The sequence below is a fragment of the Megascapheus bottae genome, chromosome 14 (assembly GCF_031878675.1).
Source record: "Megascapheus bottae isolate mThoBot1 chromosome 14, mThoBot2.hap1, whole genome shotgun sequence".
Lineage (NCBI taxonomy): Eukaryota > Metazoa > Chordata > Mammalia > Rodentia > Geomyidae > Megascapheus > Megascapheus bottae.
Window position 1 is genome coordinate 42625157 of NC_143522.1, and position 27615 is coordinate 42652771.

Here is a 27615-nt window from a genome sequence, read left to right on the forward strand (position 1 = left end):
AGGATTTGGGTACCAGGGGTACTTATTCGTGTTGCTCTCTAGGCAACATCAGAAGCACATGCTGTAACATTTGGACTTTAATTCAGATACAAGGTAGTTGAGAATTAACATAAGTATCTTGGATGAAAATATTTTGGAGCAGAATCATTTTCCAGATAGTTGCAGCTAAACCAATCAGCTCTTCATTAAATAAAACTTTCAGAAAACTATCAAGGTAAAACCAATACTGTTAAAATGTTTCTCAGTTTCTACCACATTTTAGGGGTCACCGTTACCGTGAAGTAACTTGATCAAAGACATGAGGAAGTAGAGGCCCAATGAAACCTTGTGGATTACAAATGCTGAGGCCACAGGCAATGCTTCACTAGGGAAACTCTAGTTTTTCTTATTCTCTCAGTTACTTTACGAAGGATCAATGTGTGAGGCTGGTGTGATCAAGTTCATCCTAAGATGAATCTAAGAAGTTCTTCTAGTTAGACTCACAACCAGGACACATTAATGACCACCCTAAAAGGAGGTAAAGAATTGCTTTTGTTTGCTGCCCAAACCAACAGGGCAGGGTTCTATGAACATGATCATTCTGGGTACTTTTCTTTCTAAACGGTTCATTTGGATTTCAAGATGTACAATTATATTTATTTAGGACACTTCTGTCTCTCTCCTTGATGAAATTGTGCTATTACTGATGTCATGAGCAGCCAAAGAGGCATGACACTCATAAGCATTAAAGGAGATCAGATGGCAAACTTCATTGTGTGGTGCAGCCTTCAGGGGCCCTTTCTGACTTGGAAAAAACCTTCCTATCACACATTACAGTTCAGCCTCCTTTCCACAGGTTCCCGCAGAGTGACAGCCAGATAACTCACAAAGTCAGGGGAGAGAGAGGTTTATATTCTTTGTACACCATCAGTCTCACTAGGGAAGGAAGAAGCAGGTTTGTACACATTAAATGGGTTTTGAGGACCTGAAAGTAGCCGGTAGAAGGAACCCTTAAGTGGAGGGCTCCCTTGGGGCTTGGTTTACCCTTGGAGTGAACCATGAGGCTTTCCTAGGAAAAGAAGGCTGTCCCTTTTCCTTTCCTTTCCTCTCCACCATCCTCCCCAGCTCCCCAGGTCCTGGTGCTTGAACTCAGGGCCTGGGTGCCTTTCTTGAGATTTTGTGCCTAAGGCTAGTGTTCTACTTCTTTAGCCACAGCTCTACTTTTTAGTGCCAAGAGTTTCAAGAACTTTCCTGGTCTGGCTGACTTTGAACTCTGGCTTTGATCCTTGGATTTTAGCCTCTTGGGTAGCTTAGGATTACAGGTTTGAGCCTCTGGTACCTGGTTAAAAAAGGTTTCTTTTCTTTTCTTTTAAATTGTATTAGCTATCTATCTTCAAACCAGAGTTTCCTGGGGCTCCGTGTCCTAGTTTGAGGGTAGGCACATACTAATGACTGGCAACTCAGCTGCTCAGGGCTCAGCATTGTCAGTTTTGCCTAATCTTTTGCCAAAGTCTCATGGTCAGGTTAGTAACTTGCCTTATTTTGGGTAAATATAAATTAGGTACAGTCCCTGCTCAAAGAATCCCTCACATCAATCAGTAGCCCCAAATCTTGTAAGCTATGTTCATCTATTATCTTCAGTCTTAAAACTCTTCTTGGTTTGACAATTGCAGCCTCATTCTTTAGAACAGACTTCTACTGTTCTCTAAGGAAAAGAGCCTGTTTTAGACCTGGAAGGAACTATCAACCACTTACTGACTACAAACTAGCTTCTCTGAGGTTGTAGCCACTCATAGTTGCTTACTATCAAACCTCCTAATACCAACTTCCTGACCAACAGTCTTTGGTCAGACCTTACTTCTTATTCCACCCTAACACCAGGCCCACAGTGTTCCCTGCACCTCACTGGACACTCGCTGAGACTACCTGTTCAGGTATGTGACTGCCCACTGCTGGTTTCTTTTCTGATCCTCTTTTTCCATCTACCAGTCCTGCCTTTCACAGCTCACTGCCTAACTACAATAGGAACAGAGAGGATATCAGATGTCTGCAGGATGACAAATCCTGCCAACTAGACTCTAGAGTTGTAAGCAATCAATTTCATTTATAGTAAGAACAGGCTGTACGTCTATCCAATTGCAAAGTTCAATTCAAAAGTCAAAAGGTTACATGTTCCCCCTAGAAAGTATAGATCCCATTTCGCTATTTAGAAACACGTTTTGCCTCTATGTGGTCACTGGGCCACCATAACTAAAATTTCAAAATCTCCCTAGTGTGCACCATCCCCTTTATTGCCTAGCATGTTTTACAAATATATACATCTCATTTACCTTACTTGTTGTTTATCCCTTCTCATAGACTCTAAGCCACATGAACACAGAGGTTTGGATTTACTTTCGTATTGCTCTGCATCCAGAGTGTATCCAGGCCCACAAGAGTCACTCAGCAAAGACTGGATAGGAAAACGAAGTGAGTGGTGAATGGGGGGGGCTATGCCTGCTCCTTTCTAGTTATGCTCTAGGGCCATGGAGACTATATCCTCTGATCCAGGGCAGGGAATTCTGGCAGCCTAACTGTCACAGCTCTGGGTCATCAGCTTTCTGTTGCCCCCACTGTCACACTCACCTTCAACTTATGTTCATGTTCTTTGTTGACACGGGCCAGCAGCTGAGCCTTCCTTCGATTGAGGGCATCGATGAGGGCATCACACTGGGCCACGAGACAGGCCTCAAACTCTACACTGTTCTCCTGTGTGACAGAGAATATTTGTCAGGCACAAAGTTTGGGGTAAGTTGAGCAGCCAGAGAAAGCAGGGCTCCCCTGACCAAACTACAGAAGGGGCTAGTTGGATGGAAAGGAATTCTGTGGTATCAATGTTCAAGAAGTAATAATCTCACTACCTGATGAATGTACCTGTAACCTCTCTATACATCACCCCGACAACAAAATACTGGATAAATTGTATTCCACAGTGGTAGTGTTTTGCTCTAGATGTAGACAGAAAAAGATAAGTTCAGGTTTGTCAAAGGGAATCTACCTCTGCAGTATGAGTTATGATGAATGCAGTAATGTTTGAGTCCTGAGTAACACAGGTAAAAAGTGACCTTCAGGAGGACTGAGAGCAGGAGAAATAATTCTTCCGTGGGAGGAAATAGAGCATGGTAGTAACCTTTGATAATAAACAGTAATCCAATCACAATGGACGTTCCTAAGATATAAGACTAATGAGCCAAAGTACCTTCCTCTCTCCCTAGGGATAGCAATAGTGCCGAACAATGAATGTCTGTAAGCAGGCATTACCTTGTCATGGAACTCAGATATGAAGCAATAGCTTGTAGGGGAAAGTAAATTAGCATCCCCATAATGTTTGAATTAAATGTGGTCTATAAATTTTTAACTTGACTTCATATATGATATATGAATTCATATATATGTCTTTCATTTAAGCAATTCTCTCAACAAAGTATAGGCATTTATTAGAGATAATTTTTTTTTTGCCAGTCCTGGGCTTGGGCTCAGGGCCTGAGCACTGTCCTTGGACTTTCTCAAGGCTAGCACTCTACCACTTGAGCCTCAGCACCACTTCCAGCTTTTTTCTATGTATGTGGTACCGAGGAATCAAACCGGGTCTTCGTGCATGCTAGGCAAGCACTCTACCACTAGACCAAACTCCCGGCCCTAGAGATAATGTTGTTAACGTTATAGATAAGATTTTGATTCTTAAATCATAGTCTTAAAAATAAAACCCTATGTAATTTATAGCACAGGAAAGCTAAATACTCACACTGACATTATCAGCACTTATAAAACAGCACCAATTGAGTAAACTATAAATTTGGGGATGACTGGCAATAAAAGAACAGTTAAGTCTATCAAATTTTATACTCAAAGTCATAAAGAACTGTAGCCCTTAATATAATGGTCCATAGATCCTTATTTGGCAATTTCTTTCAAATATGCAGATCTTTGTACAAGGTATGCACTAGTGATTGATTGAGCATTGCTAATGTGGGCTTTCATTTTCGAGTTGTTGGGTAAGGCTCTTGGGAAACATTTAAGAGGTCTTTGTGGCTCAGTAGGGTAAAGGTGGTGGGTGGTGGGAGGGAGCCTTCCCTTTGAAAGCTCTTCCACTCTTCTCTTGCAGAAAGAATGCTTTACTGAGCTGGAAAGGCAAGGTCCAGGCAAGCCTGGGGCTGCATAATTTATGCCAGCAAAAGCAAATAAAGGACTGATTGATCAACTCCTCTGCTTCAGAAACACAGAAGGAAGTGTACAAATCTGTTAGGCTGTTAGGGAATAAAAAATCTTAACATGGACATGCTTGCCAAAAGAAAGGCATAGAAATCAGTGTGTAATGCTTTCAAAGGCTGGCTTGCATTTAAAAATCCATTTCTGCATTGACGTGGGTTAAATATTAACTCAGAAAGCCAATTTACTGGAGGTCAGTGCTAAGGTTATTTCTGTGAGTCAGAACACAAAACCTAAGAATGATAAACAGTGCAGAGGGTCATTATCTTAGTGTCCTATGAATTTTTATGGTTTTTCTCTTTCAGCTATAGTGGAGAATTTATGAATTCTCAAATGCCAGCTGACCTGCTGGTCAGTATGTCCAGATAAAGCAATCTGAAATGATGATTGCTATGGCATCCTAGCTGGGAAATATCCAAAAGCCTAAGTAGAAGAGAAGCAGTCCTATGGGATAGGAAGAAAGGGGAGAAAAGAAGGAAGAAAAATGAGAGAGAAGGGAAGTAAAAGAAGAGAAACTGTGACCTGTGAATGTTAGACAGGATAAAAATCATTATAAGGTGTTTGAGAAATCTATAGAGCTGCAGAAACTCAATTAATAAGAACTTGCATTTGCAAAGGAGATAAGCTTCTTTCTAAATACACAGTAGTAGAGAATGAGGATTCCCACAGTGGAAGACAAGAACCACTTGAAAAACGGGGCTGTATTTCTGGCTTGCTGGCCCAAATCAATCATCTGAGGGAGGATATTTGAGATGGTTATGTATATGTTTGCATGACTAGAAGAGATCACATACAGATATATAGAAAATACTTTTGCTTAAAAAAAAATCACAGACTCCTTGCTTGGGCCTATGAAATAACTAAAAGTAGGACAAAAGCTTGGCATCTCTGTCTCCATTTTGTGTCTGTATTCTTTTGAGCCATTCTTTCTGCAGTCACTTTTCTGGAATCCAGGAAGGACAGACTGGCTGATAACATCTTTACAATGAAAGGAACTGCAGAGCCTGAGCTTGGTAGATTACCAGCCAACCTACAATGGATTTGCTTATCCTAATCTGATTGCTCCCTTTATGTGATAAGAGTAATAACAGCTGTAGAACCCCGTAAAAATGATCAACTAGGCTACAGTTGGACCGTTAACTAAATATACATTCATAAAAATAATGAATAATTTTACCTCTGCCCTATTTTTTCTTTATTTAAAGCAAGAGTTCATGTCTATATGCTATAGATGAGCTACAGGGCTTCTTTGCCTCTTTCCAAACCATGTAATAACTCTCCTTTCTCTGTCCTCACCACTACTAATCTGTTTATTTAGTGTGTTGACTCAACCTGACATATGGAAATCTTGGAGTTGGGCTTGGGGCCTAAAACTCATTTCAGTAGAGTAGAAAATAATCAACAGGAATTTTCTTGAAATACATAGAAATAAAGAAGAAAGAATCAAGTCCCCCTCAACCCCCATTACCCCATTATACACCAGATGGCTGGTTCGTTTCTGTCCATCTTGGGTGCTGCCCGTACCTGGATCTGCTGCACCATGTTGCGAAGCTGCACTAGAAACTCCTTGGCTTCTTTGGCCCTGTCTGACAATCCATTCAGTGCCTGGGAGAGCTGGCTCTGCAGAGAGAAAGACCCAAAGACCTGGAGTCACTATCTTCCACAGAACCTTCGTGTAAGGTTAACCCATCAAGCCACATCATTTGTACTCTGGTACGAATGGTAACCACACCTTTCATGGACAGTCAAAGCCCTCACCAACCATTATCTATCTAGAGTTTCCTCACCTTATTAAGCAATCATTTATTTAATGCAATAAATAAAAGAGGGGGACTAAAAGTTATAGAGGATGTGAATGTGATTAAAGGACATCATTTCCCTATATGAATGTCATGATGAAACCTTTTACTATTGATAATTTAATGCATACAAGAAATACAAACAAAACTTAAAAAATAAACTCACCCAAATAGTGACTTAGATGATCTGATTGTTACGAATATCACTTACCCTAAAGGAGTTACTGGACTGAAGTTGAGGCAGAAAGAATGAAGGAAGTATTAGGTTCTGGTATGATGCTCTAGGAGTACATAAATATAATGACGAAGATAAAGAGCAGGATAACATTGTGCCTTTTACCACACCCATGGTCTTACGTATAGCCCTGTTGTCCTGTTTTCCCTGCACTAGCGTCCTAACTAGGACTCCTCACACTACTTCATCTCTGTAGGACACATTTCTGCTGGGGAACAATGTGTCTTGGTAAGCACTTGCTTCCTCAGCATTTCTGTGCTGGGCAGCCCATGGCCATAGCTGACCAGTAGGACCTGGATTCGAGTCTATGGGGGACTGGAGTGACTGGAGAAGTGTTTGTTTTCTCTGCTGATGTGGGACCAATGTGACTGGTGTAGCCTTTCTACTTTGATTCCTGCCTGTGGGATAGGATGTGATGGAAGAGCGAGTGAGAGAGAGAGAGAGAGAGAGAGAGAGAGAGAGAGAGAGAGAGAGAGAGAGAGAGAGAGAGAGAGAGAGAGAGAGAGGAGAGAGAGAGAGGTTTTAGCATCTTTGGGCAGCTGAACCAACATCTGAAACTTCTCCCTCCTAGGCTTCTTGGTATGTGAGAAGACCAAATTCCTATTTAAGTCCTTGTACTGGACATTTTTTTTATTGCTAGTCCTGAGCTTGAAATCAGGGCCTGGGAACTGTCCTTGGACACTTTTTGCTCATGGTTAGTGCCCTGCCACTTGAGCCCCAGCACCACTTGCAGCTTTTTCTGTGTATGTGGTACCGAGCAATCAAACCCAGGGCTTCGTGCATGCTAGGTGAGTACTCTACCACTCGGCTACGCTCCCAGCCGGTACTGGACTTTTCTATTGCTTGTAGCTGTTAGTATTGCACTTAGTGCACTATTTTATTTTATTTTATTTTTTTGTATCAGCCTGGGCAAATCTTTCTGTCCATCATGGAGCAGTGACAGATTCCCTTTTCTATAATGTTATCTTTGAAAAAGTAAGCCCAACTATCCACCTTACCAGCCAATCTCCAAATTGTATCTCTTGGTCCTGTAAATACTTTTATATTTACTTCATTGAATACAAAGTTGGAGCCATGCACCAGTGGCTCACACTTGTAATTCTAGCTATTCAGGAGTCTGAGAGCTGATGATCTAGGTTTGAGAGCAGCCCAGGCAGAAAAACCCTGCAAGGCTCCATTTCCAATTAACTAGCAAAAGCTGAGCTGGATGTGTGCTTCACATGGTAGCGAGCCAGCAGAGCAAGCAAGCTGAGCAAAACTTGAAGCACTGAGTTTAATACTTCAAAACTGCTAATAATAATAGTAATAGTAGCAGTATAAGGTTGGGCACTGACTCTTTTAAAATATACATGCCAAATGCTGTTTGGTAGCAACACGTGCTGGCACAAGAAAAACAGACTTTGATGGGGCTCAAATTCTGATCCTGTCTCTTAAGTAGGGTTCTAATAAAGTTACCTCAACCTGAATTATTCCAGTGGGAAACAACTGGAATAATAATACTTTATCATTGGATCATTGTGAAGGTTGAATTAATCTGGATGAAAGTGTCTGTTAATAAAGGGGAGTTGATTAAGGTAATATTCTGAACTCATAAATGCTGCAGTTACAGGCTGTTCAACCTTTCAGACATAGTTTTACCTCCTGCAAAATTGAGAAGAACGATACTATTTTTGGATATTGTGGGCACTGCTTGAAATACTATATCAAAAGCCTAGAGGCATGTGGATGTTACAGTGCATAAGGCGTGCTTAATAAATGTTGCCCGGCATTAATTTCTTCAATCCTTCATTCTTGCTCTCACAAACACCTGCAGACTAAATGACTTCGAAGAATAGATTCTGAGAACAAGAACTGTGCTTTGCTCTACATATTCAGGAGGGTGGAGATACACAGCTGAGGAAGGAAAAGCACACAATGCCTATAGTTGCAAAAGGAGTTACAGTTCTTTCTTCACTACACCATCATTCATTTGGGGAAGATGTTTCTCATCAAAAACTATTAATGGAAGTCTAGGAGGTAAAGATGGAAAGAAAGACTTATTTGGAAGGGCAGTAATAAAATGGGAAATATTTTAAAGAAGAATTTATTTCTCATTGTCCCTCTTAGAACTCCTATCTTTTTATTGTTATCCAAATGAATAAGTGTGTGAGGATACCACAGTTTACTCCCACTTATTATTGTAACTTATGCTTTTTAAAAAATATTTTTATTGTAATTAATAAAAGGGTTACATGATATTTGCCAGATAGAAGGTGCATTAATTCACATACATTGATACCCTTTCACATGTCTTGGTCCCCATTACTCTCCCCCCACCCCCCATCTTGGTTTAACCTATGCTTTTTTTAATGGAATTTGGAAATTTGGATACAGAAATTAAAATAATTTGGCTATGTAGAAATGGACTGAACTGATTTCTTACAGTCCTGATCTTGCAATTAACTGTGTTTATATAATATATATATAAGAATGGACACTGAGAAAAATTTATTGACCATGTGTGGCTCTATTCTTAAAAAATGATTTAGTAGGAGACAAAGAAAGCTGGTTTCATAGAGGACCTTATAGGCAAAGCAATAAGCAAACTGCAAAGCTGAATTCTTTGGGTGTTCATTCAAGGCCAGTGCCTTCTGCCTGCTAATGACTGTTCTGAGATTTGATAGAATAACTGCATTATAGGACAAAGATCTGGAAACTGCTCTCCTAAGCTTTGTCTGCTGTGGAAATGGAGCAGGAGACAATGAAAACTCCTGGAAATCTATTTATCACCAGAAAATGTCCTTGTTTGTAAGGATTTATACGTACATTGTTTTTATAGAATGGCTTTTACCCATATTTATAAACCATATCTGATGTAGAAGAACATTATTATTGATTGATCTGGTTTCTTACAAACATTTATATTCCTGGTCTGGTCTCACAGAGCTGTTCTATATTCAGGGCAGAGAGCAGCCCTGCAAAATCACCACAAAGCCCAGAGACGCAGGCACGTTGTATGTGTTTTCATCACAGCATTTTTGGCTGTCCACATAGTCATTAGAGGGAGAAAGGTATAGTTCTCAAAACTGTTTATAGTGCCTAAGCAATGGCATTCACATTTCTTGGACATTTGTTGTATAATTTACTGAAAAGCTATCTGAAAGGAAACAAGAGTAGGAAAGAGATGCAGCCACAGAAGCCCTGACAGATTTCCAATCAAGTAGTTCTCAGCATGCTCAGAATAACCAATTCTCCTCAAATGACAGCAAATTGTTCAAGCTTGAAGGAGAGAAACAAAGAACCCAGAATCCTTCTTCCCTCCTTGTTTGCCTTTCCCTTCTGCTTCTGGACTGAGCCTGGCTCCCTGTACTCACAAAGGACTGATGTTATATGTGAGATCAGGAGTTTCACCTGGAAGATACAGTGGAGGAATCGACTTCTTCTACTCAACAAAGGAAACGGGAATTCAATCCATGCTGGTCAGTCCTGCATGCATCCAGCTGGCCATTGAATATGCATAGGGAGGGGGCAGTGGTCTTTCTCTACTGTAAATGTTATTCACTTGTCATTTCCTACTCAATTTAATACTCAAATTGGAAGAAGCTTTATGGCTTTCTGGGATCTAAACTTACAGGCTTGATGCAGGTCAAAAAGCATCAACCAAATGGTTGTTACAGAACAGATGAGACAGAAAATGTACAACAGCAACATGATAACCCAGAAAATAACCCTGTTTCTTCCTCAGCACAGGGCACCTTTTGGGTCTCCATCATAGCACACACTGTTAAGATGCTATAGGCATTGATAGGTCCAGGACTAAGGTAGGTGCTAAATACAAAAGTATGGTAGCTATGGATGCAATGGATTCTGAAAAAGTAAGCCCAGGAAGAATATGAATTATCTTTTCTTCAGAAATTTTGAGTATGTAGATGCCAATTACATATGTATACTAGACACAGCAAGGTAAAAGCAAGAACAGTTCTAATATATTGGTCATTTTTAAATGAGTCAGGATCACTGGTGAGAGCTTCAAATGTATATCCTACTTATAATCCCCTCTTGGTCCTCATCATTAGACCTGAGTACACAAATATAATAAACACCAATGTATAGTGTTATTTACTTCCTTTTCTGCAGCAATTTAAGACAAAATATGCCATTTTACTTTTTTATGCCAGTCCTGGGGCTTGAACTCAGGGCCTGGGCAATGTCCCCAAGTTTCCTTTTCTCAAAGCTAAACAGTTCTGTCAGTTGAACAGCTTCACTTCTAGCTTTTTGGTAGATAAGAGTCCATGGGCTTTCCTGCCTTGGCTAGCTTTGAACCTTGATCCTCAAATCTCAGCCTCCTGAGTAGCTAGGATTTGGGATATGAGCCACCAATGCCAAACTCTATTTTACTTATTTTTAGTCATAAAATCTTCCTTATTCTATCAGATACCAGCCAATGAACTAGAGAAATACTAATACGGTATAGCAGTAAGATGAAGTCCAAGTCAGAAGCACTTGGATTTAAATGCTAGGGTTTTCTAGTTGCTTGATCATGAACATATTGCCTAATGGCAGTGGACACAAGTGCTCTATTCCAGAATCCCTCTTTTTTTTGCCATTCATAGGGCTTGAACTCAGTACCTGAGCATTGTCCTTGGACATGTTTTGTTCAAGGCTACTGCCCTACCACTTGAGCCACAGTGCCACTTTGGGCTTTTTCTGTGTATGTGGTACCAAGGAATCCAAGCCAGGGCTTCTTGCTTGCTAGGAAAGCACTCTACCACTAAACAAAATGCATTGCTACACAACACTCTCAGAGTCTCTGTTCAAGGAATCCATTCTAAAAGACTACGGTTCAGGTTTCTCATCTGCAACACAGGGATAACAGCAGTAACTGTACCAAGGGATTATGATCAGCACTATATGAAATCGTGTGTAGGAAGTTGTATACAATGCCAGATATATTGTAAGAATGTAATATATATTATTAGTTTATGAGAATAATAGTATAGTATCTGTGCATACATTATTGAAACACTGGGAACCACATTTCTTGATTTGGGGTTTGGTCAGTCCCACTTATCAAAACATTGATATAGGTTTTAGTACTGCTCATGATTATTTGCGTGCTCTCTCTCTCTCTCTCTCTCTCTCTCTCTCTCTATCTCTATCTCTATCTCTATCTCTATCTCTATCTCTATCTCTATCTCTTTGTGGGTCATGGGGCTTGAACTCGGCCTGGGTGCTGTTCCAGAGCTCTTCAGCTCCAGGCTACCACTCTACCTTTGATCCAAGCCCCAGTTCCTGTTTTCTAGGGGTTAATTGGAAATAAGAGTCTCAGGTCCTTTTGTGCCCGGGCTGGCTTCGAACCTTGATCCTCAGATTTCAGCCTCCTGAGTAGCTAGGATTACAGCCTTACGACTGCAATGTCTCTTATAGAGTCCTATAACATTGTCATCCTTGGCCATGTGACTTTGGTGATTTTCTCTCAGATACTTTTCTCTACCTGTTTTTCACACAAAGAAGTAAGTAGTGTAGTGACAAAATCAGTCCTTATAAAACCAAAACAAAACAAATTTTGGTCTGTTATGTTTTCTTCTTTCTAAAGTGTAAATATATAGTTGGTTTCAAGCTATCAACATGACACACAGAGATGTTGTCTCTGAAGTGATAGAATCTAGCTCCATAGGTCATTAGGTGTATTTCAAAGAGTGGCTATAGATTTCAGAACTCAACAATGCCTCCTATCACGTAACATGAGCAAGAAATAAACTTTACTTTGGTAAGATGAGATGTTGGGGGTTATTTGTTATTGCAGTGGAACTGACTTCTAAAGAAAGCAATTACAATTTCCTCTTTATGCCTTAGTAATTTGACCGATACTTATAGAATATGACTATAAGACAGAGTGGTTTGTGCTCAGAAAACAATAATAAAGAATAGACAAAAATAGTGTCTGCCACTGCTTTGAAAAGACTACCATTCAGAAATGTAATGATATCTACTTAAGAAGTCTCTCTCACAGGGCATATGGTACATGACTGTAGCCCTTGGGAGGTAGAGGCATGAGGATGAAGGCTAGCCTAGGCTATAAAGCAAGTTGAATGACATACAGAGATCCATTCTAAACAATCCAATGGCTGAGGATATAATTCAGTAGTGGAGTACTTTCATAGCATGAGAAAGGCCCTGGGTTTGATCCTCAGCACTTCAAAAATTAAAACAAAAGTTCTCTCTAATACAACAATAGTCTAGGATATTCTAATAATCAACCACGGACTACACACATGAAGCCTTTTCTACCTCTAAGGGAAAAGGAAATGTATCTGTTTTCCCAATAAGACACAGACAGAAGTTGAACCCCAGAGATGCACATTGACAAGGCAGGTTTTTCCTGCAATGAGACAGAAGAATCCACTTTGGGCCTCAAGGCACAGCATAAAGAAGCCCTTGCGTCCTGGGTCTCTATGGCTTTGGCTTAGAGTGCTGGGAGCAGTGAAAGAATTCATGCAGTGACAGTTGTCATCAAAGGCATGAAACTAATAAAGCAGTAGGCTGTGAGGTCACCACCATTCTACCCCATGTCTACTGAGAGCATACCTTTCTACTGATACTTTGACTCTGATGTGTGCGTTGTTAGGCAGTTAGCAAGCATGTACAGCTGAGGATGAAAAATACGCTTTCCTTGGCTAAATCCATGAGTAAATATTGGATTTTCCAACCAGAGACAGACTACAGAATAGGTTACCTTCCTAGACATAGTACCTTCTCTTTTAATTTATTTCATTTATTCATTTTTACCAGTCCTGGGGCTTCAGCTCAGGGGCTAGGCACTTATTTCTGAGAAACTCACAAAAATACCTTCCATATCAAAATGCTTTCATTGTGTTCTTCCAGAGATTCATGTGTTAAGTGCTGATCAGATAAATGTCTCATTCCCTCCTCAAGTCTCCAGTGAGAGCACAGTGATTAGTGAGGGTAAGACTTGTATTTCAGAAACACTTTTTTTCACCCCTATTTCAAAAGCTGAACATGTTTGTTTCAGGAAAATGAGGTAATTAAAAAGACTTAAAAGAAAAAAACTTCCAATTCCAATTTCCTCGGACATACTGAATAACTTTGGGAATAAACCCCAAAGTATGTGTGTGTGGGGGGGGGGCAGTGCTGGTGGCTCCTTCGTATAATAGCAGCTACTAAGGAGGCTACTTAGAGATCTGAGGACTGTGGTTCAAAGCCAGCCCAGGCAGAAAAGCATGTGAGACCCTTATTTTCAATTAACTACCAGAAAACAGGAAGTAGCTTCGTGGCTCTAAGTGGTAGAGTGCTAGCCTTGAACAAAAAGAGCTTAGGGACAGAGCCTAGACCCTGAGTTCAAACACCACGATCAACAAAAATAAAATAAATAAAACCCCTAAACTTTACCTTTTGAACCATATATATATATATATATATGGTATGTAATAATTACAGTATATGTAGTTAATATATACACATATATGTATGGCCTTTCACTTAATATATTTTCAATCTAATGAAATATATTAATCTTAACCCACCCCTGCTATCTTTTCTTTCCAATAGTGGAGATTGAACTTTGCTTTTTACTTGCTACACAGGTGCTCTACCACTTGAGCTGCATATCTCCAGCCTTTTTTTGTTTTAGTTGTTTCTCAGGCAAGGTCTTGTTTATGCCTGGGATGGAGCTTGAATCATGATCTTCCTACTTGTAACCTCCTAGGTAGTTGTGATGACATACATTTGCCACCATGTCCAGCTTTTTCTTTCTTTTTTTGGGGGGGAGAGGGAAGGGTTGTTTTTAAGATGAAATTCTCACTAACGTTTTACCTTGTGTCCTCGAACCATAATACCATAATCTTCTGAATCTCCCCCTTCTGGAAGTAGCTGGAATTACAGGCATGAACCACTGAATCCAGTCTGCTACATCCTTTTTAATGGCTGTAAGATGCTTTGATGATGCTGTTACTGGACACTGTAATGCTTTAAGTATATTATCATTTTTCCCAAAACAATTTGTATTGATAGGAGAACAGGAAAGGTTAAATGGTTTGAAAACACAAAGCTCTTAAGAAGCAGAGCAGAAGTCAGGTGTGGTAGAACACATCTCTCAACACTTAGAAATCTCTCAACACTTAGAAAGCAATGGAAAGAGGATCTTAGGTTCAAGTCCAGCTTGAACTACGATGTGAGTTCAAGTTTAGGCCGGGCTACACAGTAAGACTATCTTAAAAATCAAGTAACCTTTGGCCTGAATCCATGAAATCACTGCTAAGCTACAATGTAATTCATTGTATATGTCACAAAACAAATACACAAACACTGTATATGTCACCATGATTTAATTAACCTCTCAGAGATGTGGTTTGTTTTCATCTTGTAAAGAACTGAAATGAATTCATGCTGTAAGTATTTGAACATACTGTTGCTTTTTCCTGGTCCTGGAAATGAAAGTGATTGATTAATCATTTTTTTATATTGAGAGTTTTTTAAAAATCAAGTTACCAAAAATGTCCCTCTGAAGGATCATACAATTTATATTCCTACTGAAGGTGGAAAGAAATTCTTTCTTATATATCTAGCACCAAATATTATCAATGGTACATTAAGGAAAAAGTTTCACAGATATTTATTTATTTTTTTATTTTTTTTTCAATTTTATTTTTTTATTGTAATTAGTAAAAGGGTTACATGATATTTGCCAGATAGAAGGTGCATTAATTCACATACATTGATACCCTTTCACATGTCTTGGTACCCATTACCCTCCCTCACACCCCCCCCACCCGTCTTGATTTTCCCCCCTTCCCTATCAAATTTCAAATAACCAAATACAAATATATTCAATATATCAGATAACAAAGTGAGATACTATAACAATATGAGATAACCAAGGGACAGCAAAGGAGATGAGAGACAACATAGTACATTAAGGACAACAATCATTTGTTATATGGCTTTTCACAGATATTTATTTTAGAATAACTGGGTTACCATAGGGAAAAGTGGGAAAGAGAAAAAAACATTTCTTGCACCTCCTGTAGGAAACAGTAATTACGGGAAATGGGAGTCTATGATACATATGTATGTGCTTTTTAAAATTACATAGGCAAAGAATGAGATCTAATTTTTCAAATTTAATTTAAATATTAGCAAGGTGGGAAGAAGGGAAGCTTTTTTCAAAAGTATCTAAGTGATCTATTCCTAGTTGAGGTAGAAATTGTCATTGGAGTTATCTATGATGTGCTTGGAAAAGGTTCACTATTTTTCCTATTGTATATGACTATGTTTAAGGCTGACTTCACTACCAAGATAGTTGTAGCATCCCAAATCTGGAGAATTCAGTGTTGGATTCCTCATTTTTGCAGACTATAGGAAAAGTGGCATGACCAGAATCTCTACTCCTTACTATATGTCATCATTGATATGTGGAAACTTACATGGTCATCATCACTTCTGGTAAATATTCAATGTGCAGAACGGAAGCATGCAACCTCTTTTTATAGAAGAGAATATGCAGAATGTATTTTGGAACATATTCATAAACATAATTGAACTTGTTAACTGGATTATTCAGATGGCTTTACATTTTCCAATTTGATCTCTGGGTTTAACAAATACGCACAGACCTCTCAAGTTACAACTGGCTATTAAGAATACTTCACTCCATTCAACCATTATGGAAAGCAGTATGGCAGTTCCTCAAAAGACTAAAAACATAGAACTCCCCTATGACCCAGGAATTCTACTACTTGGTATTTACCCAATCGTCCAGAAACAAGGACATACTAAGTCCACTAGCACAATGATGTTCATTGCAGCACTATTTACCATAACAAAGATATGGAACCAACCCAGATGCCCCTCAGTTGATGAGTGGATCAACAAGATGTGGTATTTATACACAATGGAACTTTATGCTGCTGTCAGAAAGAATGACATCGTCCCATTTGTAAGGAAATGGAAAGACTTAAAAAAAATCATATTAAGTGAAGTAAGCCAGACTCAAAGGACCATAGGCTCAATGGTTTCTTTCATTTATCATAATCAGTAGAAACCTTGGGCTCTTCTAGCAGAGATTTACAATAGAACAAAACCTAGATACATACGGCCATATAGAATGAAGCTAAATGAAAGGACCTCCAGGACATAGAAACAAAAGCCATATAATGAGTGATTGTTGTCCTTAATGTACTATGTTATCTCTCATCTCTTTTGCTGTCCCTTGGTTATCTCATATGGTTACAGTATTTCACCTGGTTATCTGATATATTGTATATATGTGTATTTGGTTATTTGAAGTCGGATAGGGAAGGGGGGAAAACAAGATGAGGGGTGGGGGTGGGGGGAGGGAAATAGGGACCAAGACATGTGAAAGGGTATCAATGTATGTGAAGTCATACACCTTCTATCTGGTGAATATAATGTAACCCTCCTATTAATTACAATAAAAATATATGAAAAAAAAAGAAAACTTCACTCAACTGTGCTGAGTACCAGGTATGGGGAGCCCTTTACCTAGAGGCTATTTCTGTCTTTAATTGAAGGTACAGCCTTTGCTCAGGCCTTTTCCTGCATCTGTTCTCAGTGTGTCTTTTGCTATGGATACCCGGAAACACCTGAAACTTAGCCACATGGCAACTGCTAATTCTGTGGGGGGCCGTGCAGACTTCTACAGTGACACAACTTTATGACTAAGTTGAAAAGTGGCACTTCTCCAGGAAAACAGGAATAACTGGAGCCATGAATAAGGAATCAGATACTCACTGCCCATGCCTTGACAGAACCTAAGAATATATCATCCTTTATATAGGCACAAGTAGCATAAGGCCTATCCTACATACATGATTTCATAAGTTTGTAAAAAAGAACAGGTATGAAGATGTGACTTGTTCTTTTCGTGAGTATTTGAGTGATGTTCTATTCATATTGATCATAAATCATAAATCATCCTCAGACTACATTTATAAATCATAAACAAAAGGAAAATACATTACTCTAACATAACCCTCCTTCTCATTGCCACCGCCTGAATTATTCTGGGAAAAAATTAAAACACAATTGTATTCAATAATTTACCATGTCTATTGTCAAAAGAGAAACTCCTTACAATACCTTAAATAGTGTCTACCTCAGACGTAGGTTTCCAATGAATATTAAAAGATTAGTTAGGATCCAGTATTTATAGGACAATTTCTACACACAATAAATTCATAGGGATCATTAGTATTATTCAAAAATGGATTTAAGCTGTATCTGATTTTTTCAGCCGCTACCCTCATCGTCTTTGTCAATTTACTTTCTTGCAAGAGAACGGCAGCTCTGGCCTAGTGAAGATAGGAATGGTTTCCATGACGACAGTTTTCTCTTTGCTAGCTAGAATCTAAGATTTGACTCCCACAAAATAAATCCCACCGTGGGAATTGGTTGATTTTGTAAATGACTAAATAGCTGTGCAATGATTTCCAAAGAAAAGCCCATGGAAAGTTTGCTTAAGGAAAGGCATTTTACGAGTGGTGACTGCTAATTCTCCTTCTAAGATCACATAGCCAACAATGTGCAGGGCACTCCTACTTTGAATTCCAGCTCCTAGGGCTCATAGTTACCAGGCAAGGTCTGTGTATCTGGTCCTCTTACAAATCACAGAGAAGTTTCAAACCAAGCAGAGGGTATAGAATGGAATTTAAAACGCGTTAGAGCAAATAACAAATGTTAAACCCCATTTTGTCTTTCTTCTTCTTCTTCTTCTTCTTCTTCTTCTTCTTCTTCTTCTTCTTCTTCTTCTTCTCATCATCATTTACTTCTTTGAAAAGCTGAAATTTCTACAGCAGATTTCAAGGTATCTATGAACTTACTCATTTATTTCTCCTTCTTAATAATCTCTTCCAAAACATACTGAAATGTTTTCATGCTTTATTTTTAATTAAAAACTCTAATACTAAACTAGGACTTGCTAATGCCTGCCTGTAATCTTAGATACTCAGGAGACTGAGATCTGAGAATTGAGGTTCGAAATGAGACAGAAAAGTTTGAGATTCACAAACTCTTATCTCCAATTAACCACCAAAATGCCAGCAAATGGAGGTCTGGCTCAAGCAGTACTGCACCAGACTTGAGCAAAAATGCCAAGTAAAATTGTTGAGCTCTGAGTTCAAGCCCCAATACCGATGTATATAGATGTGTATGTATGTATATATATGGGGGGGAGTGCGAGCGCACCTAAAATGAGGCTGAGCATGGTACTCCATGCCTGTCATCAAAGCTACTTGGGAGGAAAAATGAGGAAGATTATAGTTTGAGGACAGCCTTGGAAGCATTTACTGGTGACATAGTTCAAGTATTAGAACATTTGCTGAGTAAGCGCGAGGCTCTGAGTTCATATTCCATGACCACCAAAATCTACTGGTGTGTCTTCTAAACATGGTCCCCTAGTAACTTTCATACAAGTCATAATGAAGAAAAAAAGATTTCCCTCAATCTAGTGATATATGACTGTATTATAAGCCGTATTGCTATATAACTGTATATATGAGTTGTATTCCTATATCCCTGACCCTGCCTAGCCAGGGAATTCTGAACATTGGGTCTCTATATAGGAGTAGCAGCTCTTTTGGAGACTGGTGGTGTCTCAGCACACATCTGGGTTGAGACTGCATGCATGGCTTTGAATAAGGCTGCAAATATTCAACAGAGTTATGAAATTGGCATCAACTTTACACTCAGAAGAATACATACTTGATGCCGAATCAATGTGTGAAGCATGACGGTGCATTATACAAAAGGTGATAAATTTTTAGAGGAATTCCAAATATGTGATGGAAGTTCCTTAGTACCTAATCATTGTCCCCATACAGCACAAGATTAATGGTGTTTCCTCAGCCCCATCCCCTGGGGCCATTTCTCCTCTGCCCTGTTCTCAAAGCTTAGGAAAGATCTGAAAGCCATCATTCTCACCCTGAAATTCAGTCACATTAAATTTTTATCTAAACCAAAGATTTCCTTTTTAAATCTTTTATTTCTACTTGTGAAATGAAAGGCTTTAAAGGAATTTTTTAAATTAATGTTAAGAAGATGAGAGAACGATATGGGTGTGGAAGATCTTAAAATCACAATTCTACTCTGCTGGTCACAAAGGCAATCCTAGTATTCTCTTGTTAAGTAAAGGCTCTGCCTTTCCAGGAATCCCCCTTGGGCTATCTGCTTCTTTAGGGTTAAGAACATCTGAGACCACTGGTGGCTTGGTCCAGTTGGAAGTTAGGGGTGAGACAACTATTATTCCTTTGCTTTTCTCAGGATATGAGCTTAACTTGTTCTAGTACTGGCCAGCCTACCCACAGTCCCCTGCTCAAAACCTGATTCAAACCTTCTCTGGGTGGGTGAACAGAGGCCTGGCTTCTTCCTCAATCTCCCTTAATCTTAGCTGTCCTCTGTCCCAGGCATCCATTTATTTGTCTCTCTGTCCATCAGTCTGTCCATCCCTGGCATAGAACATGAGGCACTCAGTGGTAGAGCACTTGTCAACATATTCAAGGCCTTGGATTTGATCCCTAGCATCAGGTATAAAATATTGCTAATGTTAATGGCACAATGTACTCACACAAAACCCTAATATGCACATGCTGTGTCTCCTAGAATGCTTCTTCTGTAAGAAGAAGATGTACTAGAGAACGTGGGGTTTGTTTTTTGTTAATTGTTTTCTTACCTTATGTTTAGAATCTGTCCATTTCTATTTTTAGAAAATGACAGAGCTGTGATATACTAATGGCTAGTTGACTGGAGAGAGGAGGAGCAAATGGGCAGGAAGAAACCCCCATGTGCAGAACACATAGTCTTGTGAGCTAAGACATTGCCACTGAGGTGGAAAAAGAGAAACAATGGACAGAAGGAAAGAATAAATAGGTTCGATATAATCTGATTAACCAGTTTCAGAGTTGTTATAACTTCTGACTATGGAAATCTACTCCAAGGGAAGGCCAAATTCCAAAGATGGCCTACCTATGCACTTAGTTCTTTCTAGACATGCTTCCAACATTGTGACCCATCAGCAAGAGAGACTGTATCTGGACCATGGACTTTGTATTGTCTCACCCTATAAAGAGAGGCACTAATGATTCTCCATGCCTTGAGGCTAGTTCAGCAAAATGATATAGCTTTTACCAAGAATTCAAATACCACTCATATACCTACTCACTGGCCTTCTCTATTTCTTTCCCTCATAGGGGCTCATCACTGAAATTCAGCCAACATCAGCTTGTCATCATATAAGTAAGCCTTGTGGAAATGACTTCTATAACCCTACTCAAGCCACTGTTGTGACAGTCAATATCTGACTTCAAACTTGTGAGAGGCTCCAAGCAGAACAACTAAGCCAAGACAATCCAAGCTCCTTGAACACAGATATAGTGAGGCATACCGAATTGTTTTTAGTCACTAAATATTATCTTCACAGTATGTAAAGTTTTGATCATGTAAAGCTTTGAAGGTCATGTTAAGGAGTCTGGATTTTATTTTAAGTATGATGAAATAGTGCTTTAATAGGGCATTTTTTTTTGCCAGTCCTGGGCTTTAGCTCAGGGCCTGAACACTGTCCTTGGACTTTCTCAAGGTTAGAGCTCTAACACTTGAACCTCAGCACCATTTCCAGCTTTTTTCTATGCATGTGGTACCAAGGAATCAAACCCGGGTCTTTGTGCATGCTAGGCAAGCATTCTACCACTAGGCTAAAACTCCCAGGCCATAATAGGGCATTCTTATTAGAGAGAATTTCCATTAGAGGGCTTAAATAAGGATGTTGTATACTCGGGTTTATGAACATAAAAAATATTATCACACCCAGACAACTGCCAGAAATGCATTATGTCCTTAGAAATATTATCTGTCACTTCTTTTTTCCTGATGTCTGTCTCATTTCATTTGTCCTTGCTCTCTTTAATCTGTATCTTTAGCTCTTTCTCTTCCATGTTGTTTTCTATTTTTCTGGGTTTTTTTTTCTTCTGCTGAAGGCACCTCAAAGATCCTGGTCAATTCTCTTAGCCAAAACTATTCAAGTAGAGAAAGGCCTAATGAGGAATTTGGGCTAAGTAGAGGCACAGGAGATTTTGACATAAAGCATCCAGGAGAAAAGCTTATGTATAGCTTGCTAGTGTGGATGTAATTAAAAGATGAGTGTAATGAAAATAGCTATGTCATCCTAAACTACCATTGTTATTGAGTAATAAATGTGGGTTCCCCAAAGAAAAGGATGTCTGTCAGCCTGGAACTGTCTAAAGACAGACGCAGTCATCCTGTGAATCCCATTAAAATTGTTTTGTGGTGTGGTATTAAATTCTCTTTGTATTTTTCTAAAATCATTAGTTTTTCTTAATAAGAAAAAAAGACCCGTAAATGCTGTAGAGCAAACTACTAACTCCCCTGCACTTGAAAAAAACACTTAAGATGATATGACAAGGTCTGTGAACATAATTAGGAATTAAATGTTGCACTTAATAACACCTCTCCAAACTGATTTTACCTCCAATTGTGTATCTGCTAAAGTTCTTCTGGGGAATAAACTTGAGATCCACAGCCCCCAGCCCTTAGAAGCTATTTATTGTTGGTTATTATTGCTACTAGTAATGTTAAATTTGTATTGTAATTCCTCCTAAGGTGATTTTGGAAGGGAAGGCAAAAATGATAGTGATTGCTTGAAGCCACAATCTGACACATTATTGCTTCAGTTACAATGGATTTTTTTTTTTTAACTTTAAAGTTGTTAAGATTCTACAACATTCTAACTAGCTGTTTGGATCCATTACTTGAGGAGATTCCTCATCAACTCCAGGTTTTTAGTCTACATATAGGCATCATTGCCTAGAAATCCCTAAGAGTTGAGAATAAGGGGGCAGATCATCTATAACTCATGGCTGACTCTTAAGTTGGCTAGAGCCAACCTGCCATTTTATCTGTAGAGTGAAACAGCAATACCTCAGACTCAAAAAGAACTTTGAAAATGTCGTACACAACCATGTTTATTCCATATCTCTGAAATGTTTTAATGATAATAGAACAAGCTTTATTTCGAGCTCTCATAGTATTTATGAGATTCCCAAGACTTACAAGATAAGTCTGTGTCTCCCAAGCTTCTCAGCGAATGTTCTGTTCTTTTCTGGCTGTCAAGCATTGCTTCATGATGACGCTGTGTTCTGAGAACTGTGTAAGATGTTCTGTCTGCTGTGTGAACATTAACTAAGATGGTTATGTCATTAGGTGCTATACTCTAATGGAATGGCCATAAGATATTTGTTGGTGCACAAATTTGAATTTAGAATATTTATATTTTCCTAAATATTTAAATTCTAAAGATTTATCTATATTATTCATATTTTAGACCACAACAGAAACTCTATAATGCCTTCATTTTCCAAAAGGGACAATTTCCATTAAGATTTATAACTTCAGCTAAGTACATCTAAAAAGGAACCTACAACTAACACTACTCATGTCTCTAGTGTTTAGTTCATCCCAGCTATTTCAGATTGAAAAAGCAAATGTATATAATAAGGCTATAATCATGCCTATAGATTAAATATTCTTTGGACCAGAAAATAAATAAGAATATTACAGAAGTTTAAAAATCTTTCTAACCAGATCAAAAATTCATTTATAATTAGTGACTCTTTATCCTGCAAGGAAATGGAAAGAAAATTAATTGGTATTTATTTCTTAAATTAAAAATTCTCTGTATTAGTCCTAGGTCCAGCAGGACCTACTATACTAACTAAATCCAGAGCTGAACTAAACACAAAACAAAATAATCCCCATATTAATATGCTAACCTCTTGATCCCAGCTCTCATAAGCTCACTTACAAAATCTGACATTCCACAAATAAGTCCAGTAGTTCCTGGGCAGCCTGGAAATATCACATCACACACATACATTGTGCTATCAATCTTGGGCACCCACTCTGAATACAAAATAAATGACTCAGGCAATTGTTCTGCAAATCACTTAAGGAAATACTTATTTTGCTGTTCTTGTTCTACTATCCCTGTTCCCTGTCTTGCAATTTCAAGATCTTGAAGGCAATTTCCTCAAGATTTTGAGTTTCCATTTCAGTTTTTTATTCCCCTATTGGGGCTGTCAGAAAAAAAAAATGCAATTTGCCAATTCTTTCCTTTTCCTTCCTTCAGATCAAAGGTCAGTGTTTTCAGATTTGAAGAACAAGAAGCAAATACTTATTTAAACAAAATGGCAATTTAAGATTCTATTTTGTACCTGTTAAAAATTCCTCTGATGGCCGGGAGTTTGGCCTAGTGGTAGAATGCTTGCCTAGCATGCATGAAGACCTGGGTTTAATTCCTTGGTACCATGTACATAGAAAAGCTGGAAGTGATGCTGTGGTTCAAGTGGTAGAGCTCTAGCCTTGAGGAAAGTCCAAGGACAGTACTCAGGCCCTGAGTTCAAGCCCCAGGACTGGCAAAAAAAAAATTTCCTCTGGCTTGGCTGTGCTTTTGCCCATAAGATAAAAGAATGAATAAGTTAACTCATCTCCTATTCATTAGCAAAATCATTCTGGGCCTTCTTTCTCCTTATTCATTAATAAGTCTTTTTTTTTTTTACCTTTTCATGTTTCTGTTTTTTTAAGAATTTATTAATATTGATTTTTACATCATATTTTAAATGACAAGTTCATTAATAAGTTTTTTGTAGTAGCCAGCAGAGGGCCTTAGAAATATGTCTACATGGTCACTAATGTTGTGCATTTAGCCTTCCAATCCTTAGTTTTCATCATCCTAAGATTCTCAACCCTTTCACAGAAGCTGCTGCCTAGTTTACTGGGAAGCAATTTAATTAAGTGGCCATGGAGCAAATGACTGAGCTAATGAATTGTTCTACCATCACTATTAACCAGACTATAAAAAGGACTGCTGTTTTTATAAAATTGAAATGTGTTTGGTTTTTAAAATAATTCCAAGTAATTTACTGAATTTTCTGAAATGCCTTCAAGAAGGTTATGATAAATGTGATATTGCTTGTTTTTATAAACAAAGGGATTTGCTTCTGATGGTCAAAATAATTATCATTATTAAAACTCAAGTTTTATTTTTGCAGCAAAATAAAGTACACTAAACTTAAAATACTTATTTTGACAATGTAAATATTTTTTTTTCCTTAATGACAAATGTTTACTTAAACATTAAAGTGGGGCATGGCCATGAACTATACATCAGAGCCAATGAAAAAGTCTAGCATAGACATTCCGCTCAAGGTAGGTTCTAAGGCACAGTGACTTCCATATCTACAAGAAGAAAGGAGCTAGTTCTGCCCTGCCAATATCAATGGCATGTATTTATTAGTTAAGTTACTGGTTTCATTGCATATGACTTCTCTTTACACAGAACAAAGATTTCATTTCTTAGCCTCTCTTTAGCCAAGTTGCCATGGAAGGAAGTAGTGCATCTACAAACATATTGTACCAGTAACACCTGGTAATCCATCAGTAAAGAGCTACAAAAAAGTGGAACTTGAAGAAGTTCCCTGGTGAGCTATGACTCCAAACTAGCATGATTCAACCTCCTGTAGCAGGCCTTGATGATATCTTGTATTATAGCAGGGATGTACATCTGACCACTGACATTTGAGGAGAAAGTAATGGGTACAGCCTCCAGGATCTGCCCTCTCGGTCCTTTTCTGCATTGAGTTACTGAGACAGGCATTGTGGTGAGCCACCCTAGGTCATATGGATGATGGTAACAAACCCAAAGATGCCTACACTTGATGATAGCCTCAATATACCACACACACTCAGCTGACTTGCCCACGAAAGAAGTAACAGGTCTACCCTGTGTAATCTCCTTCAATCCAGCCACATATAGTATGTCTCTATCACACTAATTCAAAATGATGAGTGCCCTGGAAGGGATTTGTTATGTCTGAGGAATGTGAAAAATAATGCTAATTTTAAGCTCAATGCATTACTTTCTTTGTATTTCACATATAAATAAGAATGCTTTTGTACTTTTCTTCAGAGATTGTGGAGCCCTGAATTGCCTCCACAGGTTTCTAAGTTCAATAGGACAGGTTAGAATCTTGTCTGTAGAGAAAGAACTTATAGAATGGAAACTGAGTCTGCCAGCCCCCTCACACTAATATGAACACCACCTCTTCCCTCTGCCCCCACAACCTATAGTGGTGCTGAGAAATCACTTTTTTCCCTGAGGGAGGGAGAGTGTGGATCAGAGGGCAGAGGTTTTTCATTTCTCCTAAACACCACTTCTCTTGTTACTATGGTTACCACATGACTTCTGAATTATTTTCTACAGAGACAACACTTGTAGAAGCTGATAAGCATCACATTTACGCAGGTGCTTTCATTAATGGTAAGATACACTGGCTATCTGTAAAAATTCATTCAATTGAAGAGGCTTTTCTTTCAACATTAACTATTCCCCTTGTTTGTTCTAATTGGATGCATAATATCAGGAATGAAGAAAAGAAAAAAACAAATTGCAATGAAGAGAACACAAAAAATTTAGTACTTTATCCCTTAATTAGGACTAGTTAACCACCAAGAACTGTTCCTCAGAATACTGGTTATTAGCAATGCCCTAAATCTGGCTTCTAGTGCTAAGGATGTCATTCAGTGGGCGCTGAGCAATTATCTAGCATATGTAAGGTCTTAGGTGAAATCTTTAGCACGCTAAGAAGCAACAAGAAACTAGGTTCCAAATAATGCATTAAATGAAAAATATAGACTAAACTGTAAAAGAAGTGTTTTACCCTAATTTTAAAAATTTTTAAATAGGTTTTTCATTCCTGCTTTCTCTTTCTTTCTTCCACAGTTGAGAAATAGCATGTTCACCGTATGATTTACCTGTTGAGATTTTATTACCTTGTTTAAAATTTTTAATTTAATTTTATTGTAAAGGTGATGTACGGAGGGGATACAGTTACATAAGTAAGAAATAGAATGTATTTCTTATGGAAGTGTTATCCCTTCCTTGTTTTTACCCATTTTTCCTTCCCCACACGTTGTAAAGTTCATTTCCAACAGGGTCTTGTATCACTGTTGCATGGGTTTACCCTTTGCCTTTGTTTCAGCCTTTCTGTGATTCCCCTTCCCTTCCCCAAATCAGATAGACTTATGCACAAGACTAAGGGTACATGGAATCAACCCAAATGCCACTCAGTGGATGAATGGTAGATATACACAATAAAATTCTATGCTTCCATCAGAAAGAATGACATTGCCCCATTAATAAGGAAATAGACCTTGGAAAAATCATACTAAATGAAATAAGCCAGAGCCAAAGAAACATAAAATCGATGGTTCCCCTTATTGGTATTAACTAGGATATGTCTAGGATAGTTCTAGCAGAGGATTACAATAGCTCAATAGACTATATAAAAGGATATTAATTGAAATGAACTCCAAGAGATTCTATTACCTTTTATTTGGTCAATTCTCTCCCCTTTAGTCTTCCAAGACTTCAATGAGCCCATCTTCCTGTTGCCATCTCAACAACCTCTGTGGTCAGTCTTCAGGGTGTGCCATAGGGCAGATTTTAGCATTCTCTTTATAGGTCATCCTTTCTCATTTTTATAGAGTACAATCTTATCATTGAGCATGTATTTTGTGTCAGCTGCTTTCACTCAACACCATGTTCTTGAGATTTATTCATTTTTTCCCATGTATCATGGACTCATTTCTTTTTTTCATATTTCCCCCTTCCCTATCTTATTTCAAGTAACCAAAGAAACATATATACAATATATCAGATAACCAGGTGAAATACTGTAACAATATGAGATAACCAAGGCACAGCAAAAGAGATGAGAGATAATATAGTACATTAAGGACAACAATCACTCATTATATGGCTTTTGTTTCTATGTCCTGGAGGTTCTTTCATTTAGTGTCATACTATATGGTCTTATGTATCTAGGTTTTGTTCTATTGTAAATCTCTGCTAGAAGAGCCCAAGGTTTCTACTGATTATGATAAATGAAAGAAACCATTGAGCCTATGGTCCTTTGAGTCTGGCTTACTTCACTTAATATGATTTTTTCTAAATCTGTCCATTTCCTTACAAATGGGACGATGTCATTCTTTCTGACAGCAGCATAGAATTCCATTGTGTACAAATACCACAACTTGTTGATGCACTCATCAACTGAGGGGCATCTGGGTTGGTTCCATATTTTTGTTATGGTAAATAGTGCTGCAATGAACATTGTTGTGCTAGTGGATTTAGTATGTCCTTGTTTCTGGACGATTGGGTAAATGCCAAGTAGTGGAATTGCTGGGTCATAGAGGAGTTCTGTGTTTAGTCTTTTGAGGAACTGCCATACTGCCTTCCTTAGTGGTTGAATGAGTTTGCACTCCCACCAA

The 27615-nt window shown here is 38.5% G+C and overlaps 1 protein-coding gene across 6 annotated transcripts in view; it reads right to left on the reverse strand.

Annotated features, from left to right (window-relative positions):
• Trim9 (tripartite motif containing 9) overlaps positions 1-27615 on the reverse strand; it is a 91523-nt gene that overhangs the window by 48347 nt on the left and 15561 nt on the right. For all 6 annotated transcript variants that reach the window (XM_090345079.1, XM_090345082.1, XM_090345081.1 and 3 more), the window contains exons 2-3: positions 5752-5847; positions 2605-2727 (exon numbers count right to left, since the gene is read on the reverse strand). In XM_090345079.1, the coding sequence (XP_090201205.1) occupies positions 2605-2727; positions 5752-5847 (219 nt within the window). The remainder of the gene's footprint in view (positions 1-2604; positions 2728-5751; positions 5848-27615) is intronic.